A 14,120-nucleotide genomic window follows, 5' to 3' on the forward strand; every position below is an offset into this window, starting at 1 on the left:
TCCTCTCCTAGCCTCTAATCTTCTAGTGAACCTGCCATTGATATTAAAGACATAGGTGACAGATCTGACTGCGATCATGATCCACTTGATAAACTGATCAGGAAAACCAAGCTCTCTCAAGATATGCTCCAAAGCATCCCAATGCACCGTATCATACGCCTTTTGAATATCAATCTGCAACATACATTTAGGAGTACCATGTTTCCTCTCATAGCCCCTAAGAAGCTCAAAAGCCAGCAGAACATGATCATGAAGTCGCTGACCTGGAACAAAGGCAGCTTGATTCTTTCCCACTAAAGTGTCAATAACTTTACTCAATCTATTAGTTAACACTTTAGAAATAATCTTGTAAACAGTAGAACAGCAAGAAATAGGCCTAAAATCTTTAATCATCTTAGCTTCCTTATGCTTGGGAATAAGAGCCACCACAGAACTATTGAAACCTTTATGAAGCCTATTACGAAGGAAAAAGTCTAGGATAGCTTCTCTCACATCACTACCAACTATGCTCCAAGCATCTTTGAAAAAACCCACACCATAGCCATCAATTCCTGGAGTTTTATTCACATCCATACCTTTTATAGTTGTATCAATCTCAGCATTCGAAACAGGGCCAATGAGCATATCTCTTTGAAAGTGATTTAGAGTATTGCCATTCCTAATGGCAGGAATGTTCAGACCAGCCAGATTGCTCTCACTAGAACCCAAAAGAGCACTGTAGAACTTTAAAACTTCTTCCTCGATATCCTCATGAGAAGTTATGCAGCTCCCATCCTCTTTAATCAGAGATCTAATAGCATTATGCTTATATCTACCTTTGATAGTAGCATGAAAGTAGCTGTTATTACCATCCCCCTGACGAATCCAATAAATCTTAGCCTTTTGTCTCAAATCACTATCCTCCAACTCATTGAGTTGAAGAAGCTCAGAAGTCCTGTCCTTTACCCTGTTAATGTTATCCACATTAAATCTATCTCTGCATAAATCTTCATGAGCTTGCTGCAAGTTTCTTCTAGCTTCATCAATTTTCTCCCTTAGGCCATTTAGAGGACTGCTGAGGTTTTTCAGAACAGATTGAAGTCTACTGAGCTTAGTCCAAAGTTTATACATAGGATTACCATGTACACCCAAGTTCCAATTCTTCTTAACTTCATCATGGAAACCATTCAACCTAGCCAGACTGTTTCTGTACTTAAATCTACCCCTGAGCCTGCTACTTTGATCTTTACAACTGAGAAACATAAGGGCATGGTCTGAAATACTAGGAGCCAAAATTTTTAAAGTGGAATCAATATGCATTTGCAGCCAATTGAGATTACCCAAAAATCTGTCAATCCTAGAGTATATGGTATTATCAGCTTGTTTGTTGGTCCAAGTAAAGAAATCTCCACAAGTATCCATTTCATACAAACCAACTCTAGACATCATCTCTCTCAAATCAGCATATTCAGACTCAGTTACATCTCTGCCACCAATTCTATCTTCAGCCTTTAGAACATTGTTGAAATCGCCCAAAAGACACCAAGGATCAGCCTGCTGAACTCTGAGATCTTCGATATCTTTCCAAAGCTTCCTTCTATCATCTAAGTGATTAAGAGCATAAATAGCCGTGCACCAATGCAAGAAATCACCATTGGGATTATAGACACCACAGTGAATCAGCTGAGAAGTACTACAAATGTGCTTGATCATAACTTTGCTATCATCCCAAATAAACCAGATTCTCCCATTTTCATGCTTATCATAGTTATCCAGATACTTCATATTCAGATTGAGTTTATTTCTAACAGTAAGAGCTTTATTCTTTCTTAGTCGAGTTTCAAGAAGAACAATAATAGTGGGGTTGAGACTCTTGAGACGGGAACTAATCTCTATCGTCTTACCAACCTTATTTAGTCCCCTAATGTTCCAAGAAATCATCATGGCACTTTCTCCTGCACCACTAGAGAGTCATTCACAACTCCTAGTAGGCCAAATCCATTAGAGCAATTCAATTCAGAGGTACCTGTATCGATAATTATCTTCTTTCCAGCTTTCTGCATTGTACCTGTATCAGTAACTGTCTTTTTTCCTGCCTTCTGTACTGTAGTCCACTCTGAAACCAGGTCCTCAGTATTAGTAGTGTTGATCATCTATGTCTCCTTATTGCTAGGCCCCCCTTCCTCTTGCTCATTACTTTTCAGAGTAGGTTTTGGTACCCAAACTTTCTCTTTTCTGACTTTAGGTTTTTCACACACATGTCCAAACTTTTTACACTTTCCACAGTACTTTGGTTTCCATTCATACTCCACAGCTTGAATTAACTCATGCCCTTCATTATCAGCAATAGTGACTTCCTTTGGCATTTCTTGGGTGATATCAATCTCCACTAACATTCTAGCATAAGAGATTCTCAGCCTTTGAGCTGTGCATTCATCTGTAACTATCGGTTTTCCCAGTATACTACCAATTTTCCCCATGGTTTTCGCACCCCAAAGGTATAAAGGTAATTGAGGAAGCTTAATCCAGATAGGGATTGTTCTCAGCATGTCTCTCTTGAGATTAAACTCAGGGGACCAATCTTTAAGGAGCATAGTCATGTTCATAATTGTGTAAGGACCCTTCGATAAAATTTCATCCTTGTCCTGGGAAGAATGGAAACGCATAATGAAGTATCCTTCATCATTATAGAACAGATCTGGCAATTTCACAAAACTCCAATTCTTTTCCATGAATTGCTTAACAGAATTCATACTAAGATCTCTCCCTATGACATACATAATCAAAGCAGATTCCCAATATTTAAGCTCACCAATGATGTCTTCAGGTTTAATTTCAGCAATCGGCTTTCCTTCCACAATCTTTGGAGCAAAAAACTCAAGAGCCATCCCATTCTCAAGAGCAAAAAACTCAAGTTGCATGTATTATTGATTACATTGTAGATCATTGTACACTAGAAATGGAAATTCATACTACATATTTATGCAATTTTTTAATGTCGATTACACTTTTAATCTCCCAATTGTTATCATTCGCTGATTTAGTTCATTTATTTATTTTTCCATAACTTTTGTTTATATGTTAACTGGACATTTAATATTTTAAAAAAAAAACATTAATGCAACACGATTGTATTATTATGTTGGCATATTGACATGATATTTCATTGTATTGTCATGTCTATAATTTTTTTTTATCAAATATTGGATGCTAAATTAATATAAGAATTAACAACATCAAATTTAAAAAAAGTTAGGTGATCAATTTACAAAACAACAATAATAAAAGATATTCTCATATGTGATAAAGTTTCACATTGTCTAAGAATCCATGTTGATGTTAATTTATAAACATTTTTTTCTCAACCCAACAATGCTTCTTCAAATAAAGATAAAATCATCATTATGAGTTATCTATGTCACAAATTCTCACATTATTTAAGAGTCGACACTGAAGATAAATTATAAACACTTTTTTTTTCTCAACCTATCAAGACACCATTTAACAAGAATAAAATCATAACAGTTCGAACACGGACACAAAATATTATATTACATAAAAATACAATTTTTTCATATCAAAATCCTCAAGAAGTCCTTTGATCTTATTTTTTTCCCATACTGATGAATATAGAATAAAAATGTTATCAATTAAACTCCATTTGCGTTTGCGACACACTATTTAATACTACAGCCTAGTTCTAACTTTCGAGCGTCGACATACAGACTAAATCTAGTTACCGTTAGAGACATAGCAAGTGTCAATAATTTGTAACAACGTGAAGTGAGGCAAAAATGACGATGCCATATTTCAAATTTTCATATTCCTTCACTTGAACAAGACATTTCCCCCTAACAGTCAAACTTCAAAATTGAACGTATAAGACAATGCACGTGTGATGCATACAGTCAAAGGTTGTTATGCAACATGTCATGAATTTATGCCTAGGCCGCCCAACACGGCGTTGATTTCTGTATATGCATGAAGCCAAGGCCATTATTATTGAAAACCAATAACCTAAACAAAGATATTCAACTGTATCTAACATAGAAAATAGACTTCAATTATTAAAAAACAGAACATACACAAAATATTGTACTAGCTGCAATGCAATGATGATAAGTAGTCAAAGTTCCCAAAATGCTTTCAATTCAAGCCATCAACTCATTCACTAGTAATTAACTAATTAACATTCGGCTTGTCCCTCGTTCAGTACAGCAAAATGTGACTAAATTAGCTAATCCATCCACAAGAATACTAGACAAATTGATAAGTAAATGAATCCTTTAAACATGTTGATGAAGCTTTTCAATTCATGAATGTCAATGGATGAGATTTTATTAGGAGAAATAAAATCTACTTGGCTAATTCTTAAACTTTGAAAATGTTTTGGAAAGAACTTAAGGCTCAATTCATGGCATATTAACTTAATAAAGACTAAAGAAAATCTATTTAGTTTGTTAATATTACTCTCGTCAGTTTTGTTACCTAAACTCAAAAACACTACAACATATTTAAGATTGATACAAGTGAGAGTAATTTATATCTCTTAATCAAATAATTTAGGATTTAAATTTTAACATTAAATATAAAATAAATTGTGTTAAAAAGAATTTTAAAACACCTAAGTAATGAAACATATGTGGATTAAGAATAAAGTTATTATATCACATTAAGGTAATATTTCTTTTAAGAAAATTTGGGCCTTATGCCGAGGAATTCGGCCCATCTTTAAATTCCTACAAATACAAATAACGTTAATAATATTGGGCAAGTATTTAATATTTATTGTCACAACGGTAAGATTGCCACTAACTTGAGTGCTAAAACATTCAGCCAAAAAACACTTGGGTGTTGAAATGTTTTACAAGCACTCACCCTTTTTCATGATATCGCAGTCGTATCGTATCGGATAGAATCATTGTTTATACACTCCAGAACTTGATCAGAGAAAAATATACCTCGGTCAAAAGAGTCGATAAAAGTCATTCAAAGTCGACCATCTTACCTCAATACAACACAAAGCAATTAATTTTTAATTGTTAGCGGGGTGAAGAAAACTAATCAATCGGAATTCCAAAATAACGTGGATGAAGTATATCCCATAAAGCATTTTAATTTATCCCTATGTATCATTCTTGGACTTGACATGTGTATGCCAAAACGAGGAATGTGGAGGGACAAGTGAACCATAAATTGCTCCTCTGGGTCACAAGATTCAAACGGCTAATGATGAAAAACTCACTAAGATGCCATGATATAACCAACTTCGCTGATTCAAAAGTAGAACAAAATTGATAGAATATGTATATATTTAAAAAATAGTTATTTGTATTTATTAGGTAATATTTGTTTCCTAATTTTTAGCTTAGTATCACGATTATACCGTTGGTAATTCTTGTATATTAGGAACCTTTTCAGCTTAGTATCATAAGGTACTTGAACATATCATCCCACCTACTGATGCAAAGGAGAAAGCTGTATATGACAAGGCCAAAGCCAATGATTTCCCTCTTTGGAAATGGCTTGATGCGGCAGTCTTGCAGTGGATTTATGCCACGGTCTCCTCCGACATCCTCACCTTCATTCTCATTGACGATGACTTGGCTGAACATGCTTGGCACAGTGTTGCAAATCTCTTTCTGGATAATAAAAACTCAAGGGCCATGTATCTTAACAAGGCTTTCACCAACGTCTTGCTGATTTTTCGACGACCAATGCATATTGTAATCGTCTCAAAAGTCTTGCCGATCAACTAGCCAATGTCGAGGCTCCTGTCAATGATCAAAATATGGTTTTGAGAATGCTACAAGGATTGACAGAACAATATTCTCATTTTGTCACTGATGCAAAACAAGAATCTTCCCTTGTTGCATATTCCCATAATTCAGATGATGATATGAATCACCAAAATTCTTCTCAAGGTAATCTAATCATAAAAATTGTCATAATATTAATACTTACAGTGACAAAAGAGGTACTAATAGAAAAAACAACAAAAATTCTGGCAGTCGGAACTCCAAAAAAGTTGGTCGGAACACCGGCAATGGCTCAAACGGTCTGGTATTAGTGGTAGACGTGGAAAACACCAACAACAGTGGCAGCCTGGGTCTTGGATGCAGTGGGCTCCGTGGACTTGCCCTCCTTCTCCATATCCTTCCTACAACAATTGGGCCAGACCCACTTTCAGTCCTAGACCACCACAGCCTGGTCTTCTTGGACCGAAGCCTCAGTAGGCAGCTTACAATGCAAATGCACCCAGCCCAACTGATATTGAAGCAGCTCTTCATACTCTCAGCCTTGCTCAACCTGATCCGTCATGGTACATGGACACCGGGGCGACATCTCACATGACATCTGCAGAAGGTAATCTTTCGTCTTATTCTAATTTGAGAAAAAGTCATGGTATAATTGTTGGAAATGGCCATTCTATTCCTATTTGTGGTTTTGGTAGTGCTAATTTACCTCATCCCCACCCTCTATTAGTGTTAAAAAAATGTCCTCCAAGCTCCAAATTTAATTAAAAAAATTTCAGTTCGCAAATTCACTACTAATAACCAAGTTTCTGTTGAATTTTATCCCTTTGGCTTTTCTGTGAAGGACTTTCACACGGGGATGGCACTAATGTGATGTGATAGTCATGGCGAGCTATATCCCATCACCACCACCACCACAAATACTCAAGCCATTTCTCCATCCACTTTTGCATCTTTGTCTTCTTCTCTTTGGCATGACCGTTTAGGTCACCCAGGGGCATCTATTTTAGACTCCCTTAGGCGAAATAAATTGATTGAATGGACTAAAACTAGAGCCTCAAGTTTTTGTCATTCATGTCCGCTTGTTAAACATGTTAATTTGTCATTTGTTGATTCTCATAATTCTACTCACTTGCCTTTTGATATTTTGCATAGTGATTTATGGACATCTCCCATTTTGAGTTCCTTAGGTCACAAATATTATGTGCTCTTTCTGGACGACTATTCAAAATTTTTTTGGACTTTCCCTATCTCAAAAAAATCTCAAGTCTATTCAACATCTCTCAAACTTAGAGCCTACATAAAAATTCAATTTGAACGAGAAATAAAAAATATCCAATGTGATAATGGTAGAGAATATGATAATGGTCCTTTTCGGAGTCATTGTGAAGCTAATGGAATTTTTTTTTGTTTTTCTTGTCCTCACACTTCATCCCAAAATGGAAAAGCCGAACGAAAAATCCGTTCCATTAATAATATCATTCGAACTCTATTAGCTCATGCTTCACTCCCTCCATCTTTTTGGCACCATGCATTGGAAATGGCAACATATCTTCTCAACATTTTACCAAGTAAAACTCTTAATTATCAATCACCACTACAAATTCTATACCAAAAAGACCCATCATACTCTCATTTACGAGTCTTTGGTTGCTTATGTTATCCTCTATTCCCTTCTACTACGATAAATAAGCTTCAACCCCGTTTCACACCTTGTGTTTTTTTGGGTTATCCTTCAAATCATCGCGGTTACAAATGCTATGACTTATCATAATAAAGTTATTGTTTGTCGCCATGTGTTATTTGAGGAAAATGAATTTCCCTTCTCAAAGTTGCATACTTCCTCTTCCTCCACCTATGATTTTCTTGACAATGGCTTATCACCTTATGTGATAAACCATTTACAAAATCAGTCCACTCCTCACATTCAAGTGCAGAACCACCCTTCTTTAGCCCCAACCCAGTCACCTGGTCAGCCCCGCTCCCCTAATCACGCAACTCCCTCTTCTCCACAACCGACCCAACCAACTTCCTCACCCCCACAGTCGGCCCATTCCACCTCTACCAACCCAAAGTCATCATCCTCCACTTTGGGCCAGTCAGATCTCAGCCCACATTTAGACCATACACAACATCTCCCTCTTCCTCCCATTTTCCAGCTTACTTCGAGTTCAGAAAACAAACCCATTACGAGGAGCCAACATGGTATTTTTAGACCAAATACAAAATATCAACATGGCTTCCTTACTAATGTCACTAAGTCTCCTCTCCCTCGTAACCCCGTGTCTGCACTCCCAAACCCGAATTGGAAAATGGCTATAAATGATGAATATATTGCTCTCATTAAGAATAAGACATGGGATTTAGTGCCCTATCCACCTGATGTTAATGTTATTCAGTCTATGTGAATTTTTAGACATAAAGAAAAATCTGATGGTTCTTTTGAGAGACATAAGGCCTGACTTGTAGGTGATGGTGCAGGACAATAGATAGTGGAGAAACTTTTAGCCCGGTTGTTAAACCGGCAACTATTCAAATAGTGCTCAGTCTTGCTCTCTCTAAAGCTTGGCCCATTCATCAGTTGGATGTTAAAAATGCCTTTTTACATGGTGAACTAAAAGAAACAGTGTACATGCATCAACCCTTGGGTTTCAAGGATCCTGATCATCCTAATCATGTGTGTCTTTTGCGAAAATCGTTGTATGGGCTCAAACAAGCTCCTAGAGCCTGGTACAAACGATTTGTCGACTATGTTTCTTCTATTGGGTTCTCTCAGAGCAAGTCTGACAAGTCTCTCTTCATCTACAAGAAAGGTTTGGAGATGGCTTACATTCTTCTTTACGTGGATGATATCATTCTCACTGCTTCTTCTGTTGCTCTTCGCAAGTCTATCATGTTACTTCTCAACTTCGAATTTGCTATGAAAGACTTAGGTCCACTGAGTTATTTTTTGGGAATCGCAGTCACTCAACATGCTGGCAGTCTATTTTTGTCCCAGAAAAAGTATGTAGAAGAAATCATTGAACGTGTTGGCGTGTCATCTTGTAAGCCTTGTCCAACTCCGGTTGACACTAAATCGAAACTTAGTGCCAAAACCAGCACTCCATATGAGGATCCCACTCACTACCGCAGCCTTGCCGGAGCTCTCCAATATCTCACATTCACGAGATCTGACATCTCTTATATGTTGTACAACAGATCTGTTTATTTATGCATAATCTAATGGATGATCATATGCATGCTCTCAAGCGAATCCTGCGCTACGTTCAGGGTACACTTCACTTTTGATTGCATCTTTATCCCTCATCAACTACTTCTCTAATTTCTTATACAGATGCAGATTGGGGTGGTTGCCCAGATACTAGAAAAATCTACTTTTGGTTATTGTGTGTTTCTTGGCGATAACTTGCTCTCATGATCTTCTAAACGCCAACCCACACTATCTCGCTCCAGTGCTGAGGCCGAATATCGAGGAGTTGCCAATGTGGTTTCTGAGTCATGTTGGTTACGTAATCTTCTTTTGGAGTTACATTGTCCTGTCCATACAACTACATTGGTCTACTGTGATAATGTTAGTGCGATATATCTTGCTAGAAATCCAGTTCAACGTCAACGCTCTAAACACATCGAAATGGATATTCACTTTGTTCGTGAGAAAGTTGCCCGTGGACAAGTACACATCCTACATGTCCCTTCGCATTATCAAATTGCCGACATTTTTACAAAAGGGCTTCCTTTGGTGTTATTTCGAGATTTCAAGGACAACCTCAACGTACAACAACCTCTCGCTTCAACTGTCGGGTTGTGATAGAATATGTATATATTTAGAAAATAGTTATTTGTATTTATTAGCTGATATTTGTTTCCTGTTATTTATATTTATTAGTTGATATTTGTTTCCTATTATTTGTATTTATTAGGTAATATTTGTTTCCTAATTTTCAACCTAGTATCACAATTATACAGTTGGTAGTTCATGTATATTAGGAATCTTTTGACTATCAATCAAATGAGAGGAGAATCATATTCTTATGAAAATAACGAGACTAAACAACTTTGTTATTTGATGGTTGTGGGGAGCAAAATCAATTCCAATATAGATCAACAATAATGAAGTTTCACTGACAAAGATGGGAGACCAAATCGCGCAAACCCCAACATATTATTCTGAAGGCACAAGACTAAACAAGGCATACACTGTTTATATAAATAACCAAATCAACCTAGAACTCTAGAAGATGTACATAAAATTTTATGTCCCCAACATATCATGATAAAGATTAATAAAAAATAAAAAACCAAGTACAAGCTGAATTTATATAGAAATATTTAGATTTGATTTCTACCTAATATATTTTTGAGATTTTTGAAAAAAGATGGTGAAGTGTAACTAAATCTTGAATCAAAGATTAATTTATAGTCAGACCAAATAATCGAACCTGATGAACTATCTTGAGTTTCGCCAAAAAGACAAAAACCCTAATTGTCACCTAGTTAAAAAAAATCAAAGAAAGACTCTATCTAAATGAATCTAGAAATTCAACTTCTATTTTATGCTTAAGGTGCTTAAGCAAACAAAGGAATCAATTAAGCTTTTGATTAGAAGAGTATATAGCAGCAGTTAGGTATAGAATTTAGTTAAGGTGATAATCAAGTGGATAAGAACTACAGCTGTGACAGGAATCAATGAGTGATCCTAATTATTGTGCTTAACTGAACCCAATAAGATCTGGAGCTAAGGAACCTGCCAAAGATGACAAGAAAACGATGTTTAACTAATGTGATTGAGTCTAAAGCATTGTCAACCGGTCAAAAACCAAAGAAAAAGACCTCTTTAAGGGAAATTAATTTGAATTTGAAAAAAAAAAAGAAAAGAAACTGAAGTGGTAAAAATTAAAAGGAAGTCACCGTTCTGATTAAATTAGCAATTGCAAGATGTGACATCAAAATCAAATAGATATAATTACCTGCCTTGCACACTTGTCTCCCCATCGGAATTTCCCAATATGAATTCGGTGATTTCAATGACACACTATCGTTTTCGTGTTCGGGTTTCCTCAGCTTCAAACATTTTAGAATAAAATATGATTCTGTCTCGGAATATTTTGAAGTTTAGTAGTTATATAAAATTAATATGTTTCTAGCCCCTATATAATTTTAACAGAAAGTGATTCTAGTCCAAGATAATTGATAAGGAACTCAAATTATATTACTTTTAATAAATGTATGGACTAAAAATATAGTATTAATTTTTTATAGTTATTAAAACTGAATTTCGAGATATTTTGATAAATTAATTAAACACATTTTATCCAAGATTTTATTTAGAATAACGAATCCATTTATCTAAAGAAGCACTGTTGCAGGAGCTGAAACTTCACTTTCTTTCATAGATGCTTTAACAAAAAGGGAGAGAAAAAAAAAAAAAGGAAACTCCTAAATAACTTTTTTACTCTTCTACTTCTTCATATAATTATATACACTCCTTTTCTTTGTGTGATTGTACATAGTGAAACTGATCACTAGCTATTAATTAATGTGTCACCATGATAAGTTGATATGCCAAACATGGAACCTAAGTGTAAGAATCTCTGAATTTCTAATAATAATTTGGTTGGTGGGAGCCAGATAGAGGTGGCACTTCGTAAGATGAAAAAAAAGGAGGGGGAAATTGCTACAAAGATGAATCTTGTAACCCTTTTAAGGTGTAAATGGGCCCCAGAATAAATCATTAGAACAAGCACTTAATCTCATTCAGTGTCATTCACAATACCAAACAAAAGGCCAATAATTTATTGAGGTATTTTAAATTTTGAAAATTTTCCAAAATGTCATCCTGCCCACACTGCAACAATAATCATATCCTATTTGCAGAAGTCAAAACTTTATTGTTTCACGCACATTCCTTTGGAAAATTATTGGAAATCCTATGTGGCTATATATATTATGCCTCTCTCATAGGATCTCAACAGAGCTAGATTTTGTTTTCTACAGGCATCAACTAATACTCCAACAGTATCAACATAAAATTTCAGCTGAACTTAAGTTTGGTCATTTATATTTTAAAAAAATAATTTAGTTTTTTATGTTTCTAAAAATTAATTTAATCTTTTATATTTTTAAAGTAAGTTAAAATAATCTTTCTGATATAATAATCATTTTTTATTTTAAAATACAATTTTAAATCTTATTTTACCTGATTCAAGATATGTAAAACTTTGTTCATTAAATTTACTTATATGAAAATTACAAAATTAACTAATTTTTTTTTCACTTTTACCTTATCAAAATAAATAATGGATTACATCTCCTTGGGTCAACTAGGCTGTTGTTACAAGGGTTACTTCAAGTTAAACAACATTGCTTAGTAAATTAAATATTATAAATAGTATAATGGTTAAAATAAATAGTGTAATATAAAAGAATAAAAAAATAGATTAACAAAAATAAAATAAATAATAGAAGGAGAATGAGTAAGAACGTTGGAGAAAAAAGAGTAATGAATACGGTGATACTTCAGATTTGTGAATAAGTTAAAAAAAAAACAAAATAAATTAAAAAAAACATGTTTTTTAAAGGATAATAATTTTTTAATAAATATTGAGCATAAAAGAAAATAAAATATAATGAAATTAATATTTAAAAAAAATATTATTTAAGTAGTTTTTTTTAAAAATATTAAAAACTATTAAAAAAATTTATTTATTAAATAATCAAACAAATTTTTCAATTACTAAAAAATTGAAAATTAATTAAAATAATTTATCGAACATAAATTATTTTCAGGGGTTATGTATCCATGGTTTTTTTTTTTTATATAGGAATGGGTTTTCTTTTTGGAAAAAAATACATAAAAAATGAATGTTAATTTAATTTACTATGAATAATAAATAAGTGGTGTTTTAAAATATAACTTTTTGATTTATTTTTTTTTAAAGTAAAAAAACTGAATTCATGATTCACATGATAACTTTCTTAATTTTTTATTTTTATTTTTTAAATAATTTGTAGCGGGTAAAAGTTGCTTTACTAAAGAAATAATGTAATCTCATCCAAATCAATGGCGCCGCCGCAAGCGAAATCGGACAGTACTTATCTGGGCGCCTCCGGCGATACCTCTACTAGGAGAAGCGTGACGACTTGTTTCATGGTGAGTCTCCCCTGAGGATCTGGGTGGCAACAAGACAACCCAAGCTTCCACACGTGCATCTTCATGTCTCCCAAAAGAGGAGAAGAAGCTCAAACCCATGTTGGGGAACCTCCGCCGCCGTAGAAGGAGGAACACGGTGAGAGAACGGAGCAAGAGCCAAACAAGCCGCCGCTAGGAGTAGGGGTTATCAGTCGCCTCCCGCACACCACCTCAATGTTGTATTAAGTCTGGATATTTGAAATGGGAAGTTCGTGTGTTTTTTCATTAGTGAAGCAAAAGCTGCCACAAATTATTTAAGACAATAATAAAAAAAAAACCGAAAAAATCGTCATGTCAAACACGACTTACCCATTTTTCAGAATAAATTTAAAAAACAATCATTTTCATAATTTTTCCAAAAAAATAACCTCATTCCTATTAAAAAAAAGTCTCTATCTGTGATTCAATAATAATAATAATAATTAAATATATTTTATCTCTAAAAAATTTCAAATTCAGTGTCCTAAAAAAGTAATTCTATTTTCATCTCTCTGATTTAGAAATATTTAACTTTTATTCCTCAAAGTGTATTTTTCATAGAAATGATAAAATGAGCTTTCCGATCCAATGTATGTTGCAAGCTATAGCGGACTAGGTAAAACAAAATCAAATTCAATTCAGGACTTTAATTGAAACCCAAGCCCCGTAACCGTAAAAATCCTAATTTATTTATTAAGTTTTTAGCATGTTTTCCGGCTTAAGGCTACATTTAAAGCTTGGGTCGTTCATTTCATTAGACATATTTAGATTGATTTGGTTAATTTGACTCATTTTGTTACCTCTAATTTTTGGGCGTTTCTACTGTCAATAAATGTTAATTATAGTCACTTTGAATACTAAAAGTGAAGTGTTTTCAAATTAAAGTGACAAAAATGTATTTAGAAAATTTTAGAGAAATAAACAATATAATTTACCCTAAAATTAAAGTCTCCTTCAAAAAAAAAATGTGTAGTTAAAGTCATAAACTTGAATAGTCGTGGAGAGTTGTAGAATTAGCATTTTTGGTTACAGAGTAAACACTTGAAATACAGACACTAAAGTTCCATTGAGGTGTACCAAAGAAAAGTATAATTGACGCAGGCAAGAATCCTGATAAAAAAAAAATTAAAATTTGTGTTTTGGTAATGGTAATACTTTTTCAATGAATCAAAATAAAAGTATAATATTGGTTTTACCGCGAGTCAATTAAACTAGGA

The 14,120-nt window shown here is 34.2% G+C and overlaps 1 protein-coding gene across 1 annotated transcript; it reads right to left on the bottom strand.

The window, feature by feature from the left end:
* Nucleotides 1-2,132: 2,132 nt before the first annotated feature.
* Nucleotides 2,133-2,900, bottom strand: LOC106795792 (uncharacterized). The gene has a single exon (XM_014766707.1). The coding sequence runs from the start codon at nt 2,898-2,900 to the stop codon at nt 2,133-2,135; it is 768 nt and encodes a 255-aa protein (XP_014622193.1).
* Nucleotides 2,901-14,120: the final 11,220 nt, after the last annotated feature.

This window comes from Glycine max, chromosome 14 (assembly GCF_000004515.6).
Source record: "Glycine max cultivar Williams 82 chromosome 14, Glycine_max_v4.0, whole genome shotgun sequence".
Lineage (NCBI taxonomy): Eukaryota > Viridiplantae > Streptophyta > Magnoliopsida > Fabales > Fabaceae > Glycine > Glycine max.

Bases quoted from the DNA above. Each gene is read 5' to 3' on its own strand.
- LOC106795792 (XM_014766707.1), bottom strand. From the start codon at position 2,900: ATGCAACTTGAGTTTTTTGCTCTTGAGAATGGGATGGCTCTTGAGTTT.